The sequence below is a fragment of the Budorcas taxicolor genome, chromosome 18 (assembly GCF_023091745.1).
Source record: "Budorcas taxicolor isolate Tak-1 chromosome 18, Takin1.1, whole genome shotgun sequence".
Taxonomy (NCBI): domain Eukaryota; kingdom Metazoa; phylum Chordata; class Mammalia; order Artiodactyla; family Bovidae; genus Budorcas; species Budorcas taxicolor.
Genome location: NC_068927.1, coordinates 57,174,138 through 57,198,526, shown reverse-complemented (window position 1 = coordinate 57,198,526; position 24,389 = coordinate 57,174,138). Strand labels below are relative to the sequence as shown.

Below are 24,389 nucleotides of genomic sequence, written 5' to 3'. Positions count from 1 at the left end.
TGTGATACATATTATCTTGGGTTTCTATTACCATTAAGTGACAACTGTCTTTTTCTCACCCTGCTGTAATACACAAATGCGTGCACCTAGATAATTCCATTCTTCTTCCTTGCTTCACCACAGAATAGCTCCAGAGCCAATCAAAGACCCTGTAAAACCACACATAGCAGCTGAGCATCTCTAACCATTACAAGATGCCTTTTGGCCTTGGCATCCACCAAGTGGGCTGAATTCTGGGATAAGGCCTTCAGTGATTTTAGGAACCAAGTAAAACCTTTCTCTTCTCCCTGGGCATGTCCCAGTTTGGGACAGGGATGGACAGGTGTGTGTGTGTCTATCAGCAAGTGTGTCTGTATATGTGTATCTGTGTCTGTCTTCCTTTCCTCCATTGGACATCAGTGTGTAAATAAAGAAATGGTACCAAAGCAAAATGAAAGTAAAAACCCCAGACCACAAGCAAAACTCTAAATAAATCCTCAAGTTTGGCCTCGAGGTTTTACGTATCACAAGAACCATCAACTCAACCCCTGTGCAATGTGACTCCTTGGAGAGCTGCTGTATCCAGACCAGTGACCCAGGAGACCGCAGACAATGGAATTAACACGGCAAAGGTGACGGTACACGGGGCAGAGTCCCAAGATGGCCCCTCAACCCTCTTGTGGAGATCCTAAGAGGTACTGTGATCACACATTGTAACCCGTTATCTGCCTCTCAGTCGTGGGTCTGTAGCTGTAATCAGATCATCCACCCAAAACGTGCCCTAGACGGTTTTCTTTAGGGATAGTCGGAACATTCCTCAACTTGCAAAGACAGAAACACAAGAAAAATAAAAAAGCACACGGCACACACAAACGCCAGCATCAGACAAACCGGTTCACGATTCAGGGGAAAGTTCAGCAATCATTGCCTCTCTCCAACAGGGTACCCCACTTCAACACAAAACAAACTGGCTTATTCTGGAGGAAAGAAGCCCCAGCTGGAGCAAAAGTTTCCTCCGGCAATGACTTACCCTACTGTATGGAACCCAGCGGCTCCCACAGGTCAATTTCTTGCTCCAACTGCCAAGCGATGGGGCAGCTGGTGCTGCTTTGGGGAATTCTGAAGGGAAGATCCTCAGGACAAGTGGTCCCATGGCTGCTAGGGATTTACCCCAAAATTCCCTAACAGGGGTGGGTTGGCCAGGAGCAAGGAGGCTCCCAGTTGGCTTTGCCAAAACTGGTACTGTTCCCCCCACAACAGCCCAATAAATCCAGAGGTAAGTTGTCAGGGCAAAGAATAGTGACTTTATTCACAAAGTCAGCAGACCAAGAAGGTGGTGGGCTAGTGTGTCTCAAAGAACCATTTTCTCCAAGTTAGAATTCAGACTTCTTTTATACTAAAAGGGGAGAGAGCAAGTCCTGGTTCTGGGTCAGAGCCTGGAGGGGATGTGTTCATTTCTTCCTTCCCACAATCATTCACAGGTGAACCTAAGTAGGTTTCTCATGAGTTAAATAGGTATTCTGGCTTAATGCTCAGTATCTGGGAGGCAATGACAACCCTAGACAGCATATTAAAAAGCAGAGACATCCTTTTGCTGATAAAAGTCCATCTAGTCAAAGCTATGGCTTTTCCAGTAGTCATGTATGGATGTGGGAGTTGGACCATAAAGAAGGTTGAGCACTGAAGAACTGATGCTTTCAAAATGTGGTGCTGGAGAAGGCTCTGGAGAGTCCCTTGGACTGCAAGGAGATCAAACTAGTCAGTCCTAAAGGAAATGAATCTTGAATATTCATTGGAAGGACTGATGCTGAAGCTGACACTCCAATACTTTGGCCACTGAGGGAAAGAACTGACTCACTAGAAAAGACCCTGATGTTGGGAAAGACTGAGGGCAGGAGAAGAAGAAGATGACAGAGGATGAGATGCTTGGATGGCATCACCAGCTCAGTAGACATGAGTTTGAGCAATCTCTGGGAGACAGTGAAGGACAGGGAAGCCTGGCATGCTGTAGTCCATGGGGTGGCAAAGAGTCAGACATGACTGAGCAACCGAACAACAACCTGGGAAGTAGGTTCCCCGAGACGGGTCATTATGTATAATTTAAGGGACAACCTCAAGCCCTGCCCAACCTCTAGAGCCCCCTCTTCAAATGCCTAGTCCCGTCCTTCAACCCAGAGCAGTCCCCCAACTCCCAACACGTTCCTCTCCCAGTCACAGCCACCAAGGCCCGTGTCCCCCCTTCAGAGAGACACACAGGTGAGGCCCCAGCACTGGATTTTATTGCTTCCCTGGCAGAGAAGAGACATCCTTTGGGCAGGTGCTGGGGGTGAGTTCAGGGCACCTGGGGGTATGTTTCTCTGCTGTGTGGGGTGAGGCTCAGATTTGGAGCTGGGGGGTTAGTGGAGGCCTTTGGAGGCTGAGCTTGATGTCGGGGGGCCTTGGTCTGGGCTGGGAGACTCTGCCAGTGAGAAAGGGGTGGTCCCTCATCTCATCATTTGGGCCTGTGAGCCCCTTTGGGGAGCTGGGAGGGGCCGCGGTGTCTCAGGGAGACAAGTTGACGCAGTGGTGAGTCCGTGGAGAGCCCAGGGGCAGGGGGACGCCGAGGTCGGTGTCCACCTCCTGCAGGGCTGGACAGGTCAGGGCCTGGCCACTGGGGCGCCCCAGCTCAGCCCGCGGGGCAACAAGGCGGCAGTGGGCTCATGGGGCTCAGAGCTCGTCGTGGTGCCGTGTCAGATCCTCGCCGTAGTTGGTGGCCTGGCTGCCCACGAACATATTCCAGTTGCCCAGGATCTCAGCCTTGCTCAGACGCCCGTCCTGAGGGGGTCAGAGGTCAGGGGACCGGCAATGGACCCCATCTGGGAGGCTCCTCCCTGAAACTAAGGATGGCCTCCCGATCTCCATCGCCCTCTGAGTCCCTGGTCCCCCCTCTTCTCCCTCCCCATCTCAAACTCTCTGTCCCTTTTCCTTTCTCCAAACAAGAACCCCAAAGCCCCAGGCCCGCATCTTGGTCATTTCTGCGCATCCCACAGCGCCGGCCACCCACTCGCCAGCCGCCCCTTCCGCGCACCTTGTCTGTGTCGCTCTCGTGCAGTAAGTGGTTGGCCTCCACCAGGGGCTGGTCCTGGGCGGGGGGCAGCACCCAGTGGCCCACTTCACTCCCATCCAGCTTCCCGTCCTTGTTCAGATCCCGGAAGTCCCGGAACTGCTCTCGCTCAGTCTGCACCCAGGCCGGCTCCTCCTCCCCGGGCTCCGCTGTGTACAGGTCAGCTGGGATGGGGCAGTCGGGGGCGAGAGCGGGTGACGTCAGGGGCGGTTCCCAGGACCTCCCAGCGTGGTTCTGACATTTCCGGATCCCGGGCCTTTCACTGTCCTTTGCCTTAATTTCCTCTTCTGTTTAAATCCGATTAGGAACATACCTGATTTACAGGTGATCCCTTATGCGTGCATGCTATGCATGCTAAGTCGCTTCAGTCGTGTCCGACTCTTTGCGACCCCATGGACTGTAGCCCACCAGGTTTCTCTGTCCATGGGGTTCTCCAGGCAAGAATACTGGAGTGGGTTGCCATGCCCTCCTCCAGTGATTCCTATGCTACACTGACTTCACTGATGGATTGGTCATTTGATTGACTGAATCATCCATCCATTTGGTTGACACACCCGTGACACAAGAGTGTGCACTGCTTGGCACATAGTAGGTGCTCATAGGAAGGAGGAATGAGTGAAAATTTTTATAGGCGATCTTCTGAAGCTACACTTTGAACAGCTCACCATATCCAGACCATCCCTCAAGATTCTAGGAGCCCCTCCTTTGTGGCAGTCATTTGTAAATGTTTGCAAAACCCTTCACCCCAAGGGCCCACAGATAGATCTGGAAGACATTACAAACAGACAAGTCTTTTTATACCAGACACAAAGCCACCATAATTAGGACAGAATGCTTTCTTCTCCTCTGGGTTTGAACCAGAGAGCTGTCTTAGAGATGTCCTCAAAGATGGAGCAAGCGGGGGAAAAAAATAATGGAGCAGGTGCTGGGCATACAATTACCCAGTTAACCTTCAGACTTCCCTTTTTTCCTGCCACACCTCACAGCTTGCGGGATCTTAGTTCCCCAACCATGAACTGAACCTGTGGCCATGGAAGTGAAAGCGCCCAGTCCTAACCACTGTACCCCCAGAGAAGTCCCGGTCATCATTTCCCATAAGAAATGATGACCTAGTAACTGGAAGTACATGGGGTTCTTTTATTTTTATTTTTGGAATTGTGGTAGAAAGCCCACAACCTAAGATTCACCATTAGTGACACTTAGCACATTCTCAGTGTGCAGTAGCCCCCTCCCTCTAGTTCCAGAACATCTTCATTTTCCCAAAAGACACCTATGCCCATTCGGCAGTTACTCCCTATTCCTTCCTCCCTCCAGCCCCCTGGAAACTGATTATCTGATTTCTATCACTATGGATTTTCCTACTCTAGACATTTCAAATAAATGGGATCGCCTATGATGTGGCCTTTTATGTCCGCTTCTTTCACTCGGCCTGATGTTCTCGAGCTTGATCCACATTGTTATATGGATGGTGCTTCATTCTCTTTTCACAGCTGAACAGTATTCCGTGCCCTGGCTGGATCCCCTCCTGTTTACCCATTCATCCACTGATGGGCATTTGCGTTGCCTATATATACAGCTCCTACATGGTAGGTGGTCTATTATCTCCATTTATAAGACGAGGAAACTGAGGCACACGGTAGGTGCTTGATACATGCTTTTCTGCTCTGGCACACCAAAGGAAGTCAATAAATGTTTCCTGGGCCTGGCACACAGTGGGTGTTGGATCAAGATTTGCTGGAGGGCTTCCCTGGTGGCTCAGTGGTAAAGAATCCGCTCGCCAATGCAGGAGTCACAGGTCTGAGCCTCGATTTGGGAAGATCCCATATGCCCCGAGGAAACTAAGCCTGTGCACCACAATTACTGAGCCTGAGCTCTAGAGCCTTTGTGACGCAGCTAGTGAAGCCCCCACGCCCTACAGCCTGTGCTCGATAACAAGACAAGCCACCGCAATAGGAGGCTCGTGCACCACGACTAGAGAGCAGCCCCCACACTCTCCGCAGCTAGAGGAAAGCCTAGCCACGGAGACCCAGCACCGCCAAAAATAAATAGATAAATACACAATTAAAACAAATGTGCCCAAACCCTGGAAGTATACATCATCGGTAAAGGCCCCCCAGGCCTGACCCACAGCTGATGCTCCGTGAGTGTTTGGGTGAATGGATTCAGGCAGCCTCCACTTCAGAGGGTCTTTGCTCTAATGGCTGGTATGTATCAGCTGCTACCCGTGGCTGGGGAGAGGACAGGCATCCTTGGGGGGAGAGCTGGGCCCACTCACCGATGTACTCATCCACTTGCACGTAGCCATCTTTGTTCCTGTCCAGATCCTCCAGGGTTTCCTGGGGAGAAAGAAGCATTGGGGCTGAGAAAATGCAGAAACAGAGGAAAGCAGTCAGACAGGACAAAATAATAGGAGTTTGGTCGTTAAGTTCCTCTTCAAGAGCTGTAGATAATATTCTGAGCCATAGAGACTTCCCTGGTGGTCGAGGGGCCAAGACTCTGCACTCTCAATGCAGGGGACCCGGGTTCGATCCCTGGATGGGGAACTAGATCCCACATGCTACAACCAAGAGTTTGCATGAGGGTTTCCCTGGTGGCTCAGTAGTAAAGAATCTGCCTGTCTAGAGCCCAGGAGCTGAAACTACTGAGCCCACCCACCCATGCTCCACATCAAGAGAAGCAATGAGAAGCCTGCTCACCGCACCCAGACAGTAGGCCCTGCTCAGCGCAACTAGAGAAAAGTCTACCCAGCAACGAAGACCCAGCACAGCCAAATATAAACATAATAAAGTAATTAAAAAAAAAAGAGTTTGCATGCCATAACTAAGACCCAGCGCAGCCTAGTACATAAAAATAAATACTAAAAAATATTCTGAGCAATATCCTTTGAGATGTCTAATGTAATAAAGATACTGAAACCCCCACCAGGTGAAACAGGTGGAAGAATTTAACTCCCCCTAGCATGGGCAGGGGGACAGGGGAAATGTCTGGACTTTCCATTCAACTTTGCTATGAACCTAAAATGGCTCTAGAGATTAAAGTCTAGTGGAAAAAAGAAAAGGGAGAAGAGAAAAAAATCCTGTCACTCTAGAATACAGACAGTGTTGGCAAAAAAAAATAATAATAATAATAACAGAAGATGGGGGGCAAGCAGAAATGGCCTCAGAGTGGACACTCCATGTCTAGGGTTGGAATTTTCCTGGGATTCAGCCTGGACAGGGTCTCCTCTAAGGCACTTATGGAGAGGATGATCTTCTGAAGGTAGCCTGGGTGCTTGGATCCCCAATGTGAGCACAGAAAGGGGGAGGCCAGGGACTTCTCTGGTGACCCAGTGGCCAAGACTCTATGCCCCCAATGCAGGGGACATGCATTCAATCCCTGGTCGGGGGATGGGATCCCACATGCCACAACCAAGAGTTTTCCCAGTGCAGCCAAATAAATATTAAAAAAAGAAAAGAAAGGGAGAGGCCAGATTAGGAGAGATTAGACACTAGGGGGTGGAGGGTGGGCACTGGGGCCCCCAAGGTAAACGCTGGGAGGCAAGTCTTGGCATCAGAAGCCTAGGTCCCAGGAAGGGAGGTAAGAAGCCGGATTCCTCAGGCCCCACTCACAGCAATCACAATGTCCCGCATGTGAGGGAACTCCTCGGGGTGCAAGAAGGCCGTCAGCTCCTCCCGAGTGGCCATCGAGTCCCCATCCTGGTCAGCCACCCGGAAACGCCGCTCGTCCCGAGCCAGCATCTTCTTGTAGGTCTCCGCATCCTCCACGTCATGAAATTCTTCACCTGGGGAAGGAGGGGTCTTGGTGGACTAGGCTTTAAGATAGAGGGATCTAACTCAGGGGAGTCACGGCAGGAAGACCTCCACCGATTAATAATAATTAACAGTAGCTACCTTGTAGTGAGAGCTGATGATGTGCTAAGCTCTTTATCTACAAAACTGCAATTCATCCTCCCAAGAAGCGAGTACAGTGAGTTATTGTGTTAGTCCTCACTTTATGAAGAAAACTGACTCTCAGAGAGAGGAAATCACTTGCCCAAGGTTATGCAGTCAGGAAGGATGGACTTTGAGTTGACACTGGCCCTCTGGGCCCTGAAGTCACACTCTGGTGCAGTTTACTGACTCAGCTTGCTGGGAACAGAGGAAGGGAAGAGCATTTTCAGCAAAGGAAATGGTATGTGCAGAGTACAGAGATTTGCAAAGCATGGTGAGTTCAGGGGAACTGCGGAAGATCCATTTAGCTGGGACAGAAAATGCAGAAAATTGAAAGTGGAAGGTTGGCTGAGGTGGGGCTGAGGTTGGGTAAGCCTGAGGACCCTGCGGAGCCATGGAGACTGTGAGCAAAGGAAGGTCAGGGTCAGCTCGGAGTGTGGAACGATCCCCCTGAGGGTATGTGAAGAAGTCTGGAGGGGGGCAGGGGTGAGGGTTCAGGTGCCAGAGGATAAGAGCCCTGCTGGGGCAGAGGGCTTGGGCCTGGTGATGAGAGGCGGGAATTCAGAGTCAGAGGCAGATGAAATGGCTTTGGGGTTCTCAGAATGAGAAGTCAGAGGTCAAAGGTCAGGCTGATAGTGCTCGGGCCGTTAGATGTCCCTGGTCAAGAAACTGAGGTCCCCAGTGAATGTCAGAATGAGAAACCAGAGATCAGGGATTGGGGGTGGGCCCTAGTCAAGGGTCAGAAGTCAAAGGTTAGGGATCTGGTTAACGTGGCTTGAGGGTCTCAGGATGATGGTGTCACTAATGTCCGGGTCACGGTGTGTGAGGGGACCAGGGGTCGGTTCTCTCCGCGTACCCGGCTCATAGTGGCCGTAGGTGGCGTTGCGCAGCTCCTCCCAACCCACACGCCCGTCGCGGTCTGTGTCGTACGTGTTCCAGGCCGCGCTCACTGAGTCCCGTATGTGCCGCTGCTGCGTGTGTGCGATCCACGAGCGGAGCTCGGCCAGCGACACCCAGCCATCCCCGTCTCCGGCGCGGTCCATGCGGTCCACGATGCGCCTGCGAGCCGGAGCGGGCGCACGTCAGTCTCGGACCCCGCCCACCCCGGGTCCCGCCTTCTTCTAGACACTGGAGACACAACCCCATATAGGACTGAAAATGCTGTCCCTGCCGACAAACCGGGGGGAGGAGTCTGTCAATCCCAGGACCACTCCCACCAGAGGGCTCCGCCCTCTCAATCCAGGCTCCGCTGCCAGAGGCGATAACCTCTCTACCGAGATGCAGCGGGCCTGTGGCTGGCGCTCCGCTCTACAGCTCGACGGCTTGGGGGAAGGACCCATGACAATCCAGGTCCAACCCTCCACTTTGGCCCCACCTCTCAACCCTGCGCGTGTTCCATCTCTCACTTGAAAGAGCTGGGAGGGGACGGAGGGCAGGGAGTCACACCGCGCCCATCGCCCGCAGATTCCCTATCCCAATATCCACTCCGAACTCCGACTGCCACTGCAACACGCGGTCCGGACGGCTCCCCTTCCCTGGCCCCGCCCCCTTCCCTGGCTCCGCCAATCTCCTGGCCCGCTAGCCCCGCTAGCCTCGCCCTCTTCCCCGCCCCCTCCCTGGCCGCGCGCGTCTATCTCAGGCCAATATCCCTGCAGTCCCGAGTTATGCTGCGACTCTCCCCTTGCGCCTGGTTTTTCCTAGCCGTAATCAGGCTTTGCTCTATGACTGTCACCCCCAACACGGCGGGCTCGGCCTTCACCCACTCCTCTCCGAGCTCCAGCCTGATCCTGCACACCTCCATGTCTCAGGTCAAGCCCCTTTAGGCCACCACCTCATGCCCCTTCTCTCAGGCCACGCCTGTCGGTTCCCAGGTTCCATCCCTGGTAACGTCCCGTCATTGGTCTGTGTCCTCGCCCCACCGCTAACGGAGCCCTTCTTCCGGTCTCCATCCCAAAGCCCCTCGACCCAGTTCCCAGAATCCAATTTGAGATGGCCCTGCCTAGATCGCTGACCCGTCCCTCCAGCGTTATGTTGTCTCTGCTCTGCTCCGGCTACCCTGAGGTTCGAGCTGTGGTTAAGAGCTTGGACTCTAGAGCCAGACATTAAGGTTCAAATCCTGCTGCCTCTTCTTGCTGGCCGTGTGACTGTCGGCAAGTAATATAACCTCTCTGTGCCTTGGTTTCCCCCTCTGTAAAATGGGAATAAATAATAGAACATACCTCACACTGTGGATGTTGGAATTAAATGAGTTAAGCCTGGTAAGCCCTTTGAACGGTGCTGGGCATTGTAGTAAGCGCGACCACAAATGCGTTAGCCTACTTCATCCAACTCCATCCATGCACAACATTCTAGTCAGCATAGCTGACCACCATGGACATCTCCACCCTGAGTTGGGATACCCTGGTCTCTTATCTCCCACCTGGAAGACTGCAGTCCCTTCCTCAACGTGCTCTCTACTTCTTGCTCCCTATGGTCTGTTCCCTGCATGGCAACCAGAGGGATCCTGTTAAAACTGAAGTCGGCTCACCTCCTCCTTCAGAGCCATTCCATAGCTCTCATCTCACTGGGTCCCCTGCACAACCTGATCCCTCTGTTCTCTCTGCTACTGCCTCCTACCTTCTCCCTCTGCTCACTGGGTTCCAGTCACATAGACGTCTCCCTTTTGCAAATACACCAGGCACTTAATTCCCCCTCCTGCCTCAGGGCCTTTGCACTTACAGTTCCCTCTTGCTGGAATGCTATTCCCCCATATACCCATGTGGCTCATATATCACCTTCTCACTAAGGGCTCCCCTAACCTCCTCTTGAAAATTACAATCCTCCTTCCCTCCGTCTCTCCTACCCCAGACGAGCTTGACTTTCCTCTGGGGTGAGTTGGTCGAATTCCTTGGCCACTTCTCGTCCCAGAAAAGCCTCATGATCATATTGGAAGTTCCCGTGAGCGTCATCATGAGGGGCTTCGCTCAGGGGGGCCGCGTGGTGCACCCTCCCCTGGCCATGAGGGCCGGCGTCAGGAGATGGCTTCCCCTGGGCTCCACGCCTGAGCAGCAACAGCAGCAGCAGAAGTGAGGGTGGCCACATCATCAGTCCCTGAGGAGTGGCGGAGGCTAGGAGTCAGAGTCACAGAGAAAAGGACAGAGAGGGGATGGAAGGGATGGGGACGCGGGCAGGGAGGAGCCCAGGACAGGACAGAGAGCTGGTAGCTGGTTGCAAAGTTTGGGCCTCAAGAAGGGACAGGAAGGGGGAAAGGAAGGCGGGATTCTCAGAGGTTAACCAGCTGTAGGGACCGAATCCTCCGAGGAAGTCCCAGAGAAGTACCCCAAGAGGGTAGGATTCAAGCGGGAGACGTGGCGCACTTGCCACGCGTAGTTCAGGGCAGGGTCGTGCCCAGAGAGAAATCTTGCAGGTTCCCGGGCATCGCTTTCAGCCTGGTCCCCAATCCTCCACCCAAGCGGACCCAAACCGTCCTCCCTGGACAGGTCACCCGCCCCCGCCTCCCTTTACCGGGTCAGATAGCTTCACTTCGCTCTCCAAGTTCCACCCTGCGTTCTCCAAAAAGATGCCCAATTTGGCGGCTCTCCAGTCAGGCCCCGCCTCCTGAAGCGCAGAGGCCCCGCCCCCAGCCAATGAGCGCTCTTGAGGGCCTCATGGGGCGGGGCCAAAGAAGCAGGGCGGGCCAAGGGCGCCCCTCGCCACGTCCACAAAGGAAAGCGCGGCCCCGCGAGGCTCGGCCCCGCCCCTTCCCAGTGAAGGCGAAGTGGGCAAATCCGGAGTGACACGGCCGGGGGAACTACAACTCCCGGCAGGCGTCGGGGCGCCCTGCCCGACCACCTCCAGTTGCTCTAGCTTCAAAGCCTCACGGGAGATGTATTTTTATCTCTTTCCCTCTGTCCGCACGTTTTAGGAAAGGGAACCTAGGAGCCAGAGGAGGCTTTCCTTTCCCTCAAGGAGGGAACATCTCTTCCGCTACACCAAGAAGTCAGATCAGACTCCAGCCAAGAATTCCTCAAAATGCCTGGCACAAACATACAGTAAATATTTGTGAAATTTATTCATTAAAAATACATGACTTGGTATATAAAGTTGGCAAATTCCACCATGGCAACAAGTTAGCCTCAGGAGAGATTTGAAGCCCAAGGCTTACACCATTTATCCCCCCTCACAATTCCCTAAAAAAGTTGAAACGATGAGAACACAACGATTCGAGCCTAAACACATGTTATATGTGGAGCTGGAAAAGAACCATATATATCAGGAGGGGGAACTGAGGCAGATCACAGGAGGAGAAATCCAGAGGGAGGACATCGGGCTCCTTCCGGAGGCTCAAAAATACCAGGATTCCCGGAGGTCTCACAGCATGAAAAGGACCTGAGGACATTAGCTGGTAACAGCCAGGATGGGGGATGATCGGCAGTTGCTGGGAATGCATTTTTATCCTAAGATTCACCATCCTTGGACACGTCGGGAGTGGGCAGGAGGGCCCCTACATCCTCCCCACGGAAAGAGATCCAAGAAGCTGAGAAAAGAGGGACAGGGGAGATGATTAGAATCTTTGAAATCCTTCAGGTCTCTGACTGCCCCTCCCCACGTATGTGTATGTGTGTCTGTGTCTTTTTCAGTCTCTGTCCTACGCTATGGATTTCTATCCCCCTGAGTCTCTTTCTCCCCTCCAGTTTTCTTTCTCCCCATCTCTCTCTGGGTCTCTGTCCCCCTCTGTCCCTGCAGGAATGAGTCTCCCGACTTTGGAGGGGGTCTCTACCCCTCTGTCTGAGGCACCTCCCTCTTCCTGTCCCACACCTGGCAGCCCCTTCCTCATCCTTCTCCACAGGAGAGCTCCTCCCGCAGCCACTGTCAGGAGCAGGAAAAAGCCGATGACGATTCCCACCACTGGCACCGAGGTCCTGGCTGGTGATTCTGCAGTCAGACAATGTTGTGAGATATTTAAGGGACCCTCCGCCACATCTGAGTCAGGACAGGGGACTGGGGGTTTGCATTCCCTCCCAACCCCAGAGGTCCCAGCACCAGGTTGTAGAGAGTGGGTGTGGGTAAAGGGAAGGCCACTCCCAGGATGTTCTAGATCTAGAAAGCCCCCAGGTTGGATATAAGAACCAGCTGTAGCAAGAGGGGTCTCAATCACTCTGGTCAAGGGACCTGTAGCAGCGGAGTGGGCGGTGTTCCAACTTGGAGAGGAGGGATGGACACAGAGCAGTAGAACATCAGACTCATAAAGGCCTGGCAGCAGCACACAACGAATGGTCAGACTCCTGAAGACTAGCAGCAGCAGGACGGAAGGTGGTCAGACTTAGGGAGGACTTCCCATAGCGGTTAACGAGTGGCCAGAATCAACGAAGCCAGCAGCAGCAGGATGGAAGGCAGTCAGACTTGGGGAGGCAAGCAACACAGGACAAGAGGCTGTCAGGCTTTGGATGAACTGGCAGCGGTGGGGCAGAAAGCAGTCAGACTCAGGAAGGGTTGCTGCAGCAGACAGAGAAAAGACAACCGGAAGTTGGGAGCACAGTTCCCCAGCGGGACCTCACCCAGCTCCACCGTGAGGGGCTGGGCCAGCCCCGCGTGCTGCACCACGCAGCGGTAGTGGTGCTCGTCGCCACTCTTGACTGTGAGTGATGACCAGGCGTAGAAGGAGCCGTCGCCGTTGGGGCCCATGTCTATCTCACCAGAGCCAATGGCCAGCCCGTTCCGCAGGAAGTGCAGCTTCAGCTCAGGTGGGTAGAAGGAGAAGGCGCTGCAGGTGAGCACAGAGAGGCTGGGACTGCTGGGTCTGGCCTTCAGGCGCATGGAGGGTGGCTCTGCAGACGAACAGGCAGACAGGCCTAAGCCCCAGGCCCAGAGGCCCCCAGGACCAGGCCCAGGGTTGTACAGAGACGGAGAGAGGCCTCCATTCCTCCCCCTCTACCCAGCAGGCCCCACCATGTGCCGCGTGCTGCTCTGTGCTCTGTGCTCCGTCGCTCAGTCGTGTCTGACTCTTTGCGACCCCATGGACTGTAGCCCACCAGGCTCCTCTGTCCATGGAACTCTCCAGGCAAGAATACTGGAGCGGGTTGCCATTTCCTACTCCAGGGGATCTTCTGGATCCAGGGATCGAACCTGCATCTCTTGCATCTCCTACACTGGCAGGTGGATTCCTTACCACTGTGCCACCTGGGAAGCCCGCATACCACATCTGATCGTGCCCTATGCTGGCCTGAGCCTAGAGAACATAACGATAAAGGAGGAAAGGCCTTCTTAGGGGTACTGATATCCAACCTGCCCACCACAAGGGTATCCACCTCTCTTCCAGTCCTTCCTACAATGACACATACACACATCTACCATGGGATGTGCAGGCACTCTTCCGGGCACTAGAGATACAGCAGTGAACAAGAGAGACAAAAGTCCCTGTCCTCGTGGAGCTTGTGTTCTAATGAGAGGAGTGTGTTAGTCGCTCAGTCGTGTCCAACTCTCTGTGACCCCATGGACTGTAGCCCATCAGGCTCCTCTGTCCATGGGACTCTCCAGGCAAGAACACCGGAGTAAGTAGCCACTCCCTTCCCCAGGGGATCTTCCCAACCCAGGCATAGAACCCAGGTCTCCTGCATTGCAGGCAGATTCTTTACCACCAGATTCTCTGAGCTACCAGAGAAATGAATATTTGTGTATATGTAAATGAAAGGGAGGACTTCACTGGTGGTCCAGAGATTAAGATTTTGCCTTCCAATGCAGGAGACGTGGGTTCGATCCCTGGTCGGGGAACTGAGATCCAACATGCTGCAGGACAACTAAGCCTGAGCACTGCAACTACCCAGCCCATGCCCTACAATTAGAGAGAAGCCCACTCGCCCAAATGAAGACCCCGAGCACCACAAGGGAAGATCCTGCATGCCACAACTGAGGCCAGACACAGCCAAAAATAAATATTTTTAAAATAAATGAAAGGGAAACAGGCTATGAAAGTGTGCTGAGGGAAAATAAGACAGACCCTACAGTCATTCAATAGATAGTGAGAGGATATGAAAATTTCAAGCCAGCACACTTGAAATTTAAATGAACTTGACAAATTCCTGAGAGACACAATGTTCCCGAACAGACACAAGAAAAAAATTTTACAATTGCGTAGTGGTCCTGTAACTATTTAAAGTTTTTAATCCATAATATAAAACTTCTTGACAAATAAATTCCAGGTTTAGGGACTTTCCTAGTGGCCAGTGGTTAAGACTCTGTGCTTCCAATGCAGGAGGCACAGTTATGATGCCTGAGTAGCACAGCCAAAAACAACAACAAAAAATTGAGCCATGTACTTTTTTTTTTAGCCACACTGTGTGGCATGTGGGTCTAGTTCCCTGACCAGGGATTGAACCCTTGCCTCCTGCATTGGGGGCTCAGAGTCTTAACCACTGAACCACCAGGAAAGTCCCTGAGCAGTGTACTTTAGATAGGTAAGTCACACCTCAAGAAAAAATAATAATAATAATAAAAGATGCTATAATGAATGAATGGACAAAAAACAGTGGTATGAGAGACAATAATGGGGGTTGGGGGGCACCCTTTAGCCAGGGAGGGCCCTACTGAAGAGTCGACATTCAAAGTCAAACCTCTAGTATGAGAAGGACCCAGTCCTGGCCAGAGCCCAAGGAAGAGAATCAAAAGCAAAGGGAACACTGAGGACTACTCTGGTGATCCAGAGATTAAGAATCCACCTTGTAATGCAGGGGACAGGGGTTTGATCCCTGCTCGGGGAACTGAGATCCCACATGCCGTGAGGCAACTGAGTCTAGGCACCACGACTAGAAAGAAGCCTGCAGTGTTGCCACAATGAAGACTTGACACAGCCAAAAATTAATTAATTGTTTTTAAAAAAGGCAGCGGGAACAGCTGGAGCAAAGGCCCTGAGGGAGGAAAGAACCTGACAAATTGGAGGAAAGGGAGAAGTCCAGTGTCACTGGGAGCGTTGTGAAATTACAGCGGTGGAAAGCAGCCAGACCATGCAGGGCTTGTAGGCCTCGGAGGAGAGTTTGGATTTTCATCCAAGATTAGCGCGAATCTGTGGTCTGGTTTTAAGCATGGGTGGGATGCGAGCTCATTTATGTTTTTAAAACGTTCATCTGACTCCTGGGTGGAAGAGAGTCTGAACTGAGGGCCGAGACAGAAGCAGGAAACTCAACGTTGGGGAAGCTGAGGACAAAAGAGCTCTAAACTGCAGCCCTTGAATTCCCTAGACATGCCTATAATTATAGCTCAGAGTGACACGTGCTGTATGGACTGGAGGTCACATAAGGTCCTGCGGCGTCTGAAGGAGGCGAGAGAAAAACCTCAGGGCCAGAGTGGAAGCTGACACCAGTGGCCCCTGGCACCAGTGAAACTGGCAAAGGTGGAGAAATGGGAGGGCTGGGGCGAGCTCAAGGGGCTCTGGGTGGCTGTATCTGGCTGAGTGGAGCAGATGGAGACAGGCGAGGCTGAGCTGAGGGGCAGAGGCCATGCCACGTGGGATCACAATGCCAGGCCGAGGGGCCTGAGCCGTGCCCCGAGGGTGAGCTGTGTGCAGGAGAGGGGCTGGGGACCGCCGAGGGTGGAGGAAGACCCTCAGAGATAGGATTGTGGGAGAGCAGGGTGGACTGGAGTCAGAGGGGCCAACGGGGAGAGGCTGGGGAAGAGGATGAGGCCCTGGGAATGGAGGGGGCCTGCAGTGATCAGGGGGTCGCTCACCCTTCCACTCTAGGTTGCCTCGGCCCCTCTCCAGATGCCCCAGCAGCCGGTGTGGGCAGGAGTAGAGGAGGAAGGTCTTCTCCTTGTTGACCGCCTCCGGCTGCTTTGTCCACTGGATACTGACCGTCCGGGACTCAGGCCAGTCACCATCCCAGATGCCCAGCTTGGGGTCAAACATCATGAACTCCTCGCCGTTCAGGGCAAACTTGGCCACCGGCACCGAGACATTATCAGGGCCCAACTCGCAGCCCAACAGGCCCTGCAGGGTGAAGGGGCCTGGGGTGCCCACACACGTATGAGCCGCCTGGGAGCAGGGGCCCCGCCGTCCCCTCCTCCCTCAGACCCGGGATCCAGGCTCCCAGCCCAGGAAGTCCCCGTCTCACCTTCGCCTAAAACTTGGAGCGCTTGGAGGAAGAGCGTCTCCTGGTTCCTCAGGTCCGTGGTCTCTTTCTCCCAATACCAGGACACCTGGCTTTCCCAGACCCACGCGCCATACGGCTCAGCCTGCGCCCGCAGGTTATTGTAGCTCAAGTACTGCTGGGGCCCTAGCCAGCCCGAAACCCAGAAAGCAGGGGTCCCCGCGGCGGGGGCCGACACGGCGGTGAAGTGGTACTGGAGCGAGCGATGGTTCTCTGCCGGCGAAGAGAGCAGATGGGGCGGGGGACCTAGATGGGACAGACACCCCGGGAGAGAAAAGACCCCACCCCAGACAGAGGGGCCAGACCCTGGCGGGGTCGGGGGTAGGGTGGTGGGGGCGGGTCCCAGGAAGAAGGGGACAGGTGTTTTCCAGACAGACCGCCAGAGGGAGAAAAGATCGTGGGAATCCAGACGAAACGCGGCCGAGAAGGAAGTCCCCCGGCTCGAGCGGGGGATCTCGGATTTCGCTCATTTCCCGGAGGCTGGCACCTCCCTCGTGCCCGGCAGCCCCTCACCTGCGCTCAGCGCCCCAGGCAGGAGGACGAGAAACAGACCGAGCCCCCAGGGCTGAGGCCGGGGAAGCCGCATCCTGAGTGGGAGACCTGGGGCGGGAGGGGGCGCGTGACTCCTCCGGACCCCCGGCCCGCCCCTCCCGCAGCTCTGGCCCGGCCCGGCCCGGCTCGGCCCGGCCCGGCTCGGCTCGGCTCGGCTACCCCGCGCGCCCGCGGCTGCAGGTGGAGGAGCTCGATCCCGGGGGGAGGATGACAACAAGGCCCTCCTCCTCGGTGAACTTTCACCCACTAATTTGATCCGCGCTGGTTAATTAGTTACAGAGCCTGGATAGGCTGAGATTCCTGGCTCAGACTTCGGCCCCGCCTCCTCCTCCCTCCTCCTCCTTCCTCAGACCCGCGAGTCCCGTCCCCTCCTCCCTCGGCCCCCAAAGTCCAGATCGCCGACGCCCTAGTCCCTGAGACCGGGGAGTCCTGCGCCCGGCCCTCTCCTCCCTCGGTCTGGGGGCCCCAGCTCTGGACTCACTGGCAGCCGCGATCCCTTCCCTCTGCGGCCGCAGCTGGCTCCCGTGACTGGAGACCCCAGTTCCTCTCTCACATCCTGTCCAGAGACGACGGCTCCTCGACTCCAGGAATATCCAACCCCGCCCCTACAGCTGTAGGGCACACCCCGGGCCCAGGGGCTGGTCTGGCTGAGTGTCCGTCTCTGCCTCTCTCGAGAAACTTTTGTCTTTTTTTCTTTCCTCTCTTGCACTGTTGCTCCCTGATTTTCTTCTCTTGAGAATGTCCGCCACCCAGCAAATTCATGACCAAGTTGAGAATCAGTATTATCCGAGTGCCAAATTTGGAGGTCTGTGTGGGTCCCCTCCTTACCTCCTTGTCTGCCCCCCACCCCAGCAGGGTCACTAACGCCTGCGGTGATAAAAGTCCTCCAGCTTCCACATTTCTTCCTTCCTCTCCCAAGGGGCCTCTTAAAGTGCCCCTGCAGTTCCTTAATATCTTCTGGTATGACCTCAGTAATGCACAGACCCAATATTCTACATCATACTTGGGGCATCATCCGGCCTCCCACTTCCAGCCCACCTTCCTGCTATAATGCTTCCATTCACTTGTTTTATTGTGGTAAAGTGCCCAAGACAAAGGAGTTACTATTAGTGACATTTGGTGCACTCACAATGTTGTGCAACCATCACCACGATCTAGTTCCAGAACTTTTTCATCATCCCAAAGGAGAGCCCAGACACATTAAGTGGTCCCTTCTCCCCCCTGCCCCTGGCAACCACGAATTTACTTTCTGTCTCCACGGATTTGCCTATTCTGGACATTTCAAATTAATGTGGCATTTTATATCTGGCATCTTTCATTTCGTGTACTGCGGGGGTTTTCTTTCTTTCTTTTTTTTTTGGCCTCCCCGCAGGACTTGCAGAAGATCGCAATGAAAATCCAGAGTCTTAACCATTGGTTTGCCAGGGAATTTCCCAGCATGCTGTTTTCAAGATTTAGCCACATGGTAACATGCGGCAGGACTTTGTTCCTCTTCACGGCTGGATGATATTCCGTCGTATGGATTGACCACACTTGGCTCATTCCTTCAGTAGTTGATAGACATTTGGTTGTTTTCACTTTTTTGGCTATTGTGACTAATGCTGCTGGAAACATTTGCTTGCAAGGTTGTTTTTTTTTTAATTTTTTTTTCCTGCATAGCTGTATTCAATTCTTTTGGATATGTACATAGAAGTGGACTTGCTAGGTCATATGATGTATTAGTCAAAGTTTCTTGGAGGAACAGAATCAACAGGATGTGTATATATAGAGAGAAAGAGACTTAGTATAAGGAATTGGTGCACGTGATCAAAATGTGATAGAGGTGGCCGGAAAGAATTACAGTCCAAGTCCAAAGGCAGGCTATCTGGAAAACCCAGAAGAGCTCATCTTGCAGATGAAATCTAAACGCAATCCGCTGGCAGGGTTCCCCTTTGCTTGAGGGGAGGTCAGTTTTCCACCTTCGGCTGATTGGATGAGGCCCACCCACATTATGGTGTGGGTGGTCGGCTCTACTCAGAGTCCACTGATTTCAGTGTAATTTCACCCCCAGACACCCACACAGAAACATCCAGAATAATGTTGGACCAAACATCCGGGCACTGTGGCCCCGCCAAGTTGACACGTCTTTAACCGTGTGTGTGTGCGCGCTTAGTTGTGTCTGACTCTTTGCAACCCCGTGCAGTGTAGCCCATCAGCCTCCTCTGTCCATGGGCTTTTCCCAGTCAAGAATACTGGAGTGGGTTGCCATTTCCTCCTCCAGGGGATCTTCCCGACCCAGGGATCGAACCCATGACTTCTGTTGCTGTCTCCTGCATTGCTGGCGAACCAGGGAAGAAACTTTCCGCATTTCTCAGGAACTTGCTGACCTTCCCTCTTCTAAGGACCCTTGTGATGACATTGCTCCCACCTGGATAATCCAAGATTATCTCCCCATCACAAGATCCTGAATTTAATCACATCTTCAAAGTTCCCTTTATTAAACAAGGTCATGTAATCACAGGCTTTGGAGCTCTAGGGCATAGGCAGCTTTGGGGAACACTATCCAGCCCAGCATGGTCACGGCCACGGAGGGTGCCCTCCCTTGACTCTGCTGTAGTGTCCCCATTCGGGTCTTCCTTTGCTCCTGTCAGAATGACCTCGGGGTTTAGCCACGAGGCCTCTCAGAGGTCCGACCTGAACATTCCTCATAATGTTCCTCCTTCTTGCTTCAAAAGAAAAAGCTCTCAAGTTCCCTTAATACCCACCAGGAATCGCTGCTAAGTGTGCTGGAAGCTTCTGTGTCTCCAGGGACCATTTACAGCATCTCATATCTTATCCCCAGGGTCCTATGCTCTAATGATCCCTGCTCATGCATGTGTTTTTTTTTTTTTTCCCCCGGGGGGGTGGTGTTTGCAGGGTGTGCCGTGCAGCTTGCAGGATCTTAGTTTCCCTGATCAGGGATTGAACCCTGGGCCCCAGCGGTGAAAGCACCGAGTCCTGACCACTGGACCACCAGGGAAGTCCCTTTGCCTATGCCTTTTAGATTCCGTGGGGTCCTACTATCACATCGCCAGGGGCCCACAATAAAGTAATAGAAAACAGCAGGACAGTTATGAAATGTGCAGAGCCCAGGGGTAAATGAAAATATGGGCGCTTAGCTCCAACTTCAAAACGAACCAAGGTGCCTTTGGAACATCGGCACAGGGAGCTCACTCCTGATGCTGCCCTTGGGGTCTGGGGACATAACCCCTGGCAGCTCTGAGCTGTCTTCCTGAATCACCACCTTATCTGCCCCTCCTCTCTCCCCTGCACTGTAGCGCCCCCTCCTGACCCCAAGATGCAATCACACCAGAGTTTGAAACCAAACCCCTCTCTTTCCAGTGGGCTTCTCTGTGCCTCAGTTTCATCTGGGAGGTGGGATAATAATTGTACCTCCTTCGGTAGAGAGGCTTCAATGAATCAAAGGTTTGGCACGAGGCACATAGTAGAGCGTAGTAGTAACCTGTTCCCCACACTGCCTGCCTCCCACTCAGTGCGGTGAAAGTCCCCAGGGTTCAGGCCCTGGCTCTGTCTCGCTCACTCTTGCATCCCCAGGGGCCAGCACAGGAAGCATCAGCAGAATGAAGGAAGCTGATAGTGAAAGACCCGGGGCTGGTTTAATAGGCCCCTAAAACTTCTAGAATGTTCTAGCAGAATCTGTATGCACCCCTGGAACAATCTGTGGGTCTCTGTTTAAATACCACAGAGCTCGGACCTACTGTAATGCGAAACTCCAGGGTTTTCCAGTGATGGAAAACTCAGGGAAGTGCTAACATACGACAGCAAGGCTGCTCACACATCTGAAGCCGCTCCAATTCCATATTCCCAGACTCCACTTGCAGTCCTAGGGCTAGTTAAATGAATCCAGGTGCCTGCTCCACACATAAGATGCATGTGCTGGCTCTCATCTAACCGAGATATTGCGACCACCAGTTACAGTGGACATACTTGGTGGTGGTCCAGTGGGTAAGACACTGCGCATCCAAAGCAAGGTGCGCAGGTTTCATCCCTGGTGGGGGAACTAAGATCCCACATGCCATGTACTGTGAGCACAGGGAAAATTAAAAAAAAAAATGTTACAAGACCCTGAGGTCCCACTATAATCTATTATAGGTCGTGCTATAATACCACAAGGGGCTGCAATGATGCTCGCCAGTCTGGCTACAACAGAATATTCCTGTGGCCTGTTCTGATAGATGCGAGGCTGCAAAACATTATGATATAACCAATATCTGCCCTGTTTTCATGTAACAGGCCTGACACCTGCTGTCATCATAACCTGGGAGCCTGCTTTGAAACATGCTTGGAGCTAATTTCCCTGGAAAATGACCACTGGGGACACCTATAAGAGGCATGCAACAGAATATTCCAGAAGCATGCTAAAATAGTCTCAAGATCCCATGACAAACCACCAGGATTTGCTGTAGCAGATCCAGGATTCCATAACCATTGATACCTCTAGGGCCTTCTGCCAAAGACTTTTTAGTTTTTAAATTTGTTTGGCTGCACCAGGTCTTATTTGCAGCATGCAGGATCTTTAGCTGCGGCATGTGGGATCTAGTTCCCTGACCAGGGGTCAAACCTGGGCCCCCTGTGTCGGAATCGTAGAGTCATAGCCACTGGACCACCAGGGAAGTCCCCTGCCAAAGACTTTTGTCCTCCGGCCGGCCAAGGCGACTCAGCAAGGCTTCGCCAAGGTCTCACTAGGCTTTGCTCTAACAGTAGGCTCAGGAATGTGACACAATCACTTCCTTAAGAAGTATCACTTACTAGAACTAGTTCTACCCCCAATAACACAGGTAAGTCTATTTCATGTTCCCAAAGGGGCAGGGAGGTAAGATTTTACAGGTCAGGAAACTGAAGCCCCGAGGTTCCCGGAATAACATGCCCAAGGTTATGCAGCGAATGAGGGCAGGGCTAGACTCTGCAACAGAGCCTGCAGTCTTCATACTAACATTGGGAGGTTTCTGTGCAAGTTCACTGCCTCCGGTTACTCTGTGCCTTGAGACCCAGTGTAAGCGGATAGGTTGGGGGTCCCTGAAGAAAAAGAACCAGAAGTGACTTTCTTGATGTAAGAGAAGCCATTTTGGCCTAAGCCATCTGTGATCTAAGCCTGGCCTCAGTGCTTGCCCTTGAACAGGTCTCAGTCATCCGTGATCTTCAGGGAAGTAAAGTGTGAAAGTGTGAGACGCTCAGTCGTGTCCGACTCTTTGCGACAGGCTCCTCTGTCCCTGGAATTCTCCAGGCAAGAGTACTGGAGTGGGTAGCCATTCCCTTTTTCAGGATCTTCCTGACCCAGGAATCAAACCTTGGTCTCCTGCAGACAGATTCTTTACTGGAAGAGAGGGCATACAGAAAAAAGGAAAAGCTGTCAAGAAACAATAAAACAGTCCTAATTCCTCCTCAAAGTATATACAGAACCATCTGATGCAATCTTTGAGTTCTGCAGTAACTAAGGCCCCACCCAGGTGAAGGATCAAATGGTATTGCCCCTCCAGACTTCAGTAACTACAGTTAGGGCTCGGGCGAACTTTGCCCCAGTTCTGTGCTGATTTCTCCTCCGCTCCACCACCCCCGCCCCATGAATGTGCTTGTTCCCTTAGCTTAAAACTTCCCCAATTTTGCTGCTGGCGAGACACTCCTTTGGGGAGCATCCCTGGTGTTCCCCTTACTTGTGGCGAGTTATAGCAAAACTTCCTTTTCCTGACCTTTGGCTCCGACACCCACCAAGAGACGGATCTGGGGTAATGCTAGGGGTCAAGCCTGGCCTGTGAGAATGTGGGGATTTAACTTTTTAAAAAATTAATTCATTTGGGATTTAACCTTAAAAGGATTCATGCACTCAGGTAAACATGTGCGGCGCACTCAGTTTGTTCCAGGTGCCAGGGTTGCAGAGATTTTTTCCCCCCTTTTTGGAGTTTATATTCCAGCAGTTAACAGGTTAACTAATAAGTGTGCCCGGTCATACAGGATCTGAGCAACAAATATACAAATATGTCATGACCAGGCTTTCCTGGCTATGTGGGACATTCAGGCAGAGAGTGGGCACTGGGAGGGCTGGAGATTCTGCCACATGGAAAGAGGTTGGTGAGAACTAGAGGTTAAGGGGTGTGGGAAGCAGCAAGTGGAAGCCTGGGGTTAGAGGTTCTGGGCAGAGGACACAGCCAGCGCAAAGGCTCAGAGCAGGGAGCAAGTCTGGGGTGCAGGGAGGGTGGGAGGAGCAGGCAGGTAGAGGCCAAGCTCTGCGGCTGTGAGCTGTGCCCAAGGGTCATGTCTCTAGCTGCCACAGGGCTCTGAGAAGGGCAGGTGGGGACCCTCCTGGTGGTCCTGGTCTCAGGGAGGCAGCAGTGAGCAGTGGCTTGAAGCGAGATTTAATTCCCTTCCCAAGAAATGAACTGGGTAGCCTGGAATCCTGGCCACCAGACCAGCAAGGGGTAGAGGCTAGAAACTATTTTTCCCTGGCTCTTTGGCCCCAGTGAAAAATGCAGTTATCACGGAGGCAGAAACTATAAAGGCAGGTACAAAGTTTATTGTTAGAGACAGAGCACAACAACAAATGTGGGGAGCGCACACACAGAAGTGGTTTGCTCTGTTAAGACCGAAGCCAGGCAGAGACGCACGCCCAGACAGAGAGGGTGTGGGCGTCCCCCGTAGTGAGGAGGAGCGCGGTGAAGAGGCAGTTAAGTCGTTTATATAGGTCAGTTCTTCCAGGTCTTTGTTTACCTTTAGCCCAATATCTGGTTCCTTTTTCCACACCTGGCCTACCCTGGGACCCTTACCCTGGGTGCGCATGCACCGCTCAGCCAAGATGGATCTCAAAGTGAAGGCTTCTGGGAAGAGCAAGAATCATTATGGCCTGGTGTTATCCCCTGATTTTTGGCCTCCAAGGAGCCTTTTTGCGCATGTGTAGGGTCTCCCTTGTCCCAAAAGAGGGGCAGTGAAGATCCCGTAATCCTTTATTCGAACAGGGTTTTGCCCCTCTTTGTCCTTGCCCTGACTATTACCTTAAAGTGTTTACAAGAGACAAACACTGGCTATTTACCGTTTCTGTTGTTACTTCCATTTTGCCGAGCAAACGGGAGGCTGACTGTAAATTCCTCAACTGGAGCTCATTTATCTCATCTCAGGAAATGCTAACAGTTGTCAAGGATCCAGCCTGAAGCCCACATCTTTGTGCTCCGTGAAATGCAAACAGGAGGCCAGCTGTGATGTCTAACCTGGAGCCCCTCTATCTCCTGTCTCAGTCCAATGGTTAAGAATCCGCCTTCCAATGCAGGGGATGCGGTTTTAAGCCCTGGTCAGTGAACAAAGATCCAACATGCTGCGGGGCAACTACTGAGCCCACCCACTCTATAGCCCTTGCATTGTAACTAGAGAAAGGCTGCACGCTGCCACAAAGAGCCCGTTTGCCACAAGGAAGACCCAGAGCAGCCAAAACAAACAGAATTGCAGGTAATGTCCTCCTCCAGGTCATTGGAACAGAGAATTGACAGGGCCCTGGGGACTTTCTCCTTGGATTTTGTGCACTGACCATCAGGAGGTCCCCACCAGGTCAGGGCTGCACCCAACACTAGGTAGCCTGACAATGGGGTGCCAAGGAGACGCCCAGCAACCCACCGCTGGGAGGAAACAGAGGAGCGGGCCTGTTGTTGTTGTAAACAGGGTGGCCCCACCCCGAACGGAAACACC

At 53.0% G+C, this 24,389-nt stretch overlaps 2 protein-coding genes and 2 non-coding genes across 4 annotated transcripts; 1 reads left to right on the top strand and 3 right to left on the bottom strand.

Moving 5' to 3' along the window:
- Positions 1–2,243: 2,243 nt before the first annotated feature.
- On the bottom strand, positions 2,244–10,719 carry RCN3 (reticulocalbin 3). Its single transcript, XM_052656264.1, has 7 exons — positions 10,516–10,719; positions 9,854–10,101; positions 7,868–8,070; positions 6,691–6,863; positions 5,358–5,418; positions 3,047–3,246; positions 2,244–2,793 (listed from the first exon to the last, which is right to left on the bottom strand). The coding sequence occupies exons 2-7, from the start codon at positions 10,093–10,095 to the stop codon at positions 2,686–2,688; spliced, it is 987 nt and encodes a 328-aa protein (XP_052512224.1). The 5' UTR covers positions 10,096–10,101; positions 10,516–10,719; the 3' UTR covers positions 2,244–2,685.
- On the top strand, positions 5,553–5,625 carry TRNAE-CUC (transfer RNA glutamic acid (anticodon CUC)). The gene has a single exon. It is a non-coding gene; the product is annotated as a tRNA-Glu (tRNA).
- Positions 10,720–11,038: 319 nt separating the features above from the next.
- FCGRT (Fc gamma receptor and transporter) lies at positions 11,039–17,274 on the bottom strand. The gene is made up of 7 exons (XM_052655917.1): positions 17,164–17,274; positions 16,644–16,730; positions 16,095–16,343; positions 15,712–15,987; positions 12,549–12,818; positions 11,809–11,925; positions 11,039–11,527 (listed from the first exon to the last, which is right to left on the bottom strand). The coding sequence occupies exons 2-7, from the start codon at positions 16,714–16,716 to the stop codon at positions 11,448–11,450; spliced, it is 1,065 nt and encodes a 354-aa protein (XP_052511877.1). The 5' UTR covers positions 16,717–16,730; positions 17,164–17,274; the 3' UTR covers positions 11,039–11,447.
- Positions 17,275–19,607: 2,333 nt separating this feature from the next.
- TRNAE-UUC (transfer RNA glutamic acid (anticodon UUC)) lies at positions 19,608–19,680 on the bottom strand. Its single transcript has one exon. It is a non-coding gene; the product is annotated as a tRNA-Glu (tRNA).
- Positions 19,681–24,389: the final 4,709 nt, after the last annotated feature.

Bases quoted from the DNA above. Each gene is read 5' to 3' on its own strand.
- RCN3 (XM_052656264.1), bottom strand. From the start codon at position 10,095: ATGATGTGGCCACCCTCACTTCTGCTGCTGCTGTTGCTGCTCAGGCGT. The intron at 8,071-9,853 runs GTAGGAGAGACG...TCCGGCTCGCAG, and splicing joins GAAAGTCAAGCTCGTCTGGG to GCGCATCGTGGACCGCATGG. The intron at 5,419-6,690 runs GTGAGTGGGGCC...CTTTCTCCCCAG, and splicing joins TGCGGGACATTGTGATTGCT to GAAACCCTGGAGGATCTGGA.
- FCGRT (XM_052655917.1), bottom strand. From the start codon at position 16,716: ATGCGGCTTCCCCGGCCTCAGCCCTGGGGGCTCGGTCTGTTTCTCGTC. The intron at 16,344-16,643 runs GTGAGGGGCTGC...CTTCGCCGGCAG, and splicing joins GCCTGGGGCGCTGAGCGCAG to AGAACCATCGCTCGCTCCAG. The intron at 15,988-16,094 runs GTGAGACGGGGA...TGGGCACCCCAG, and splicing joins GCTCCAAGTTTTAGGCGAAG to GCCCCTTCACCCTGCAGGGC.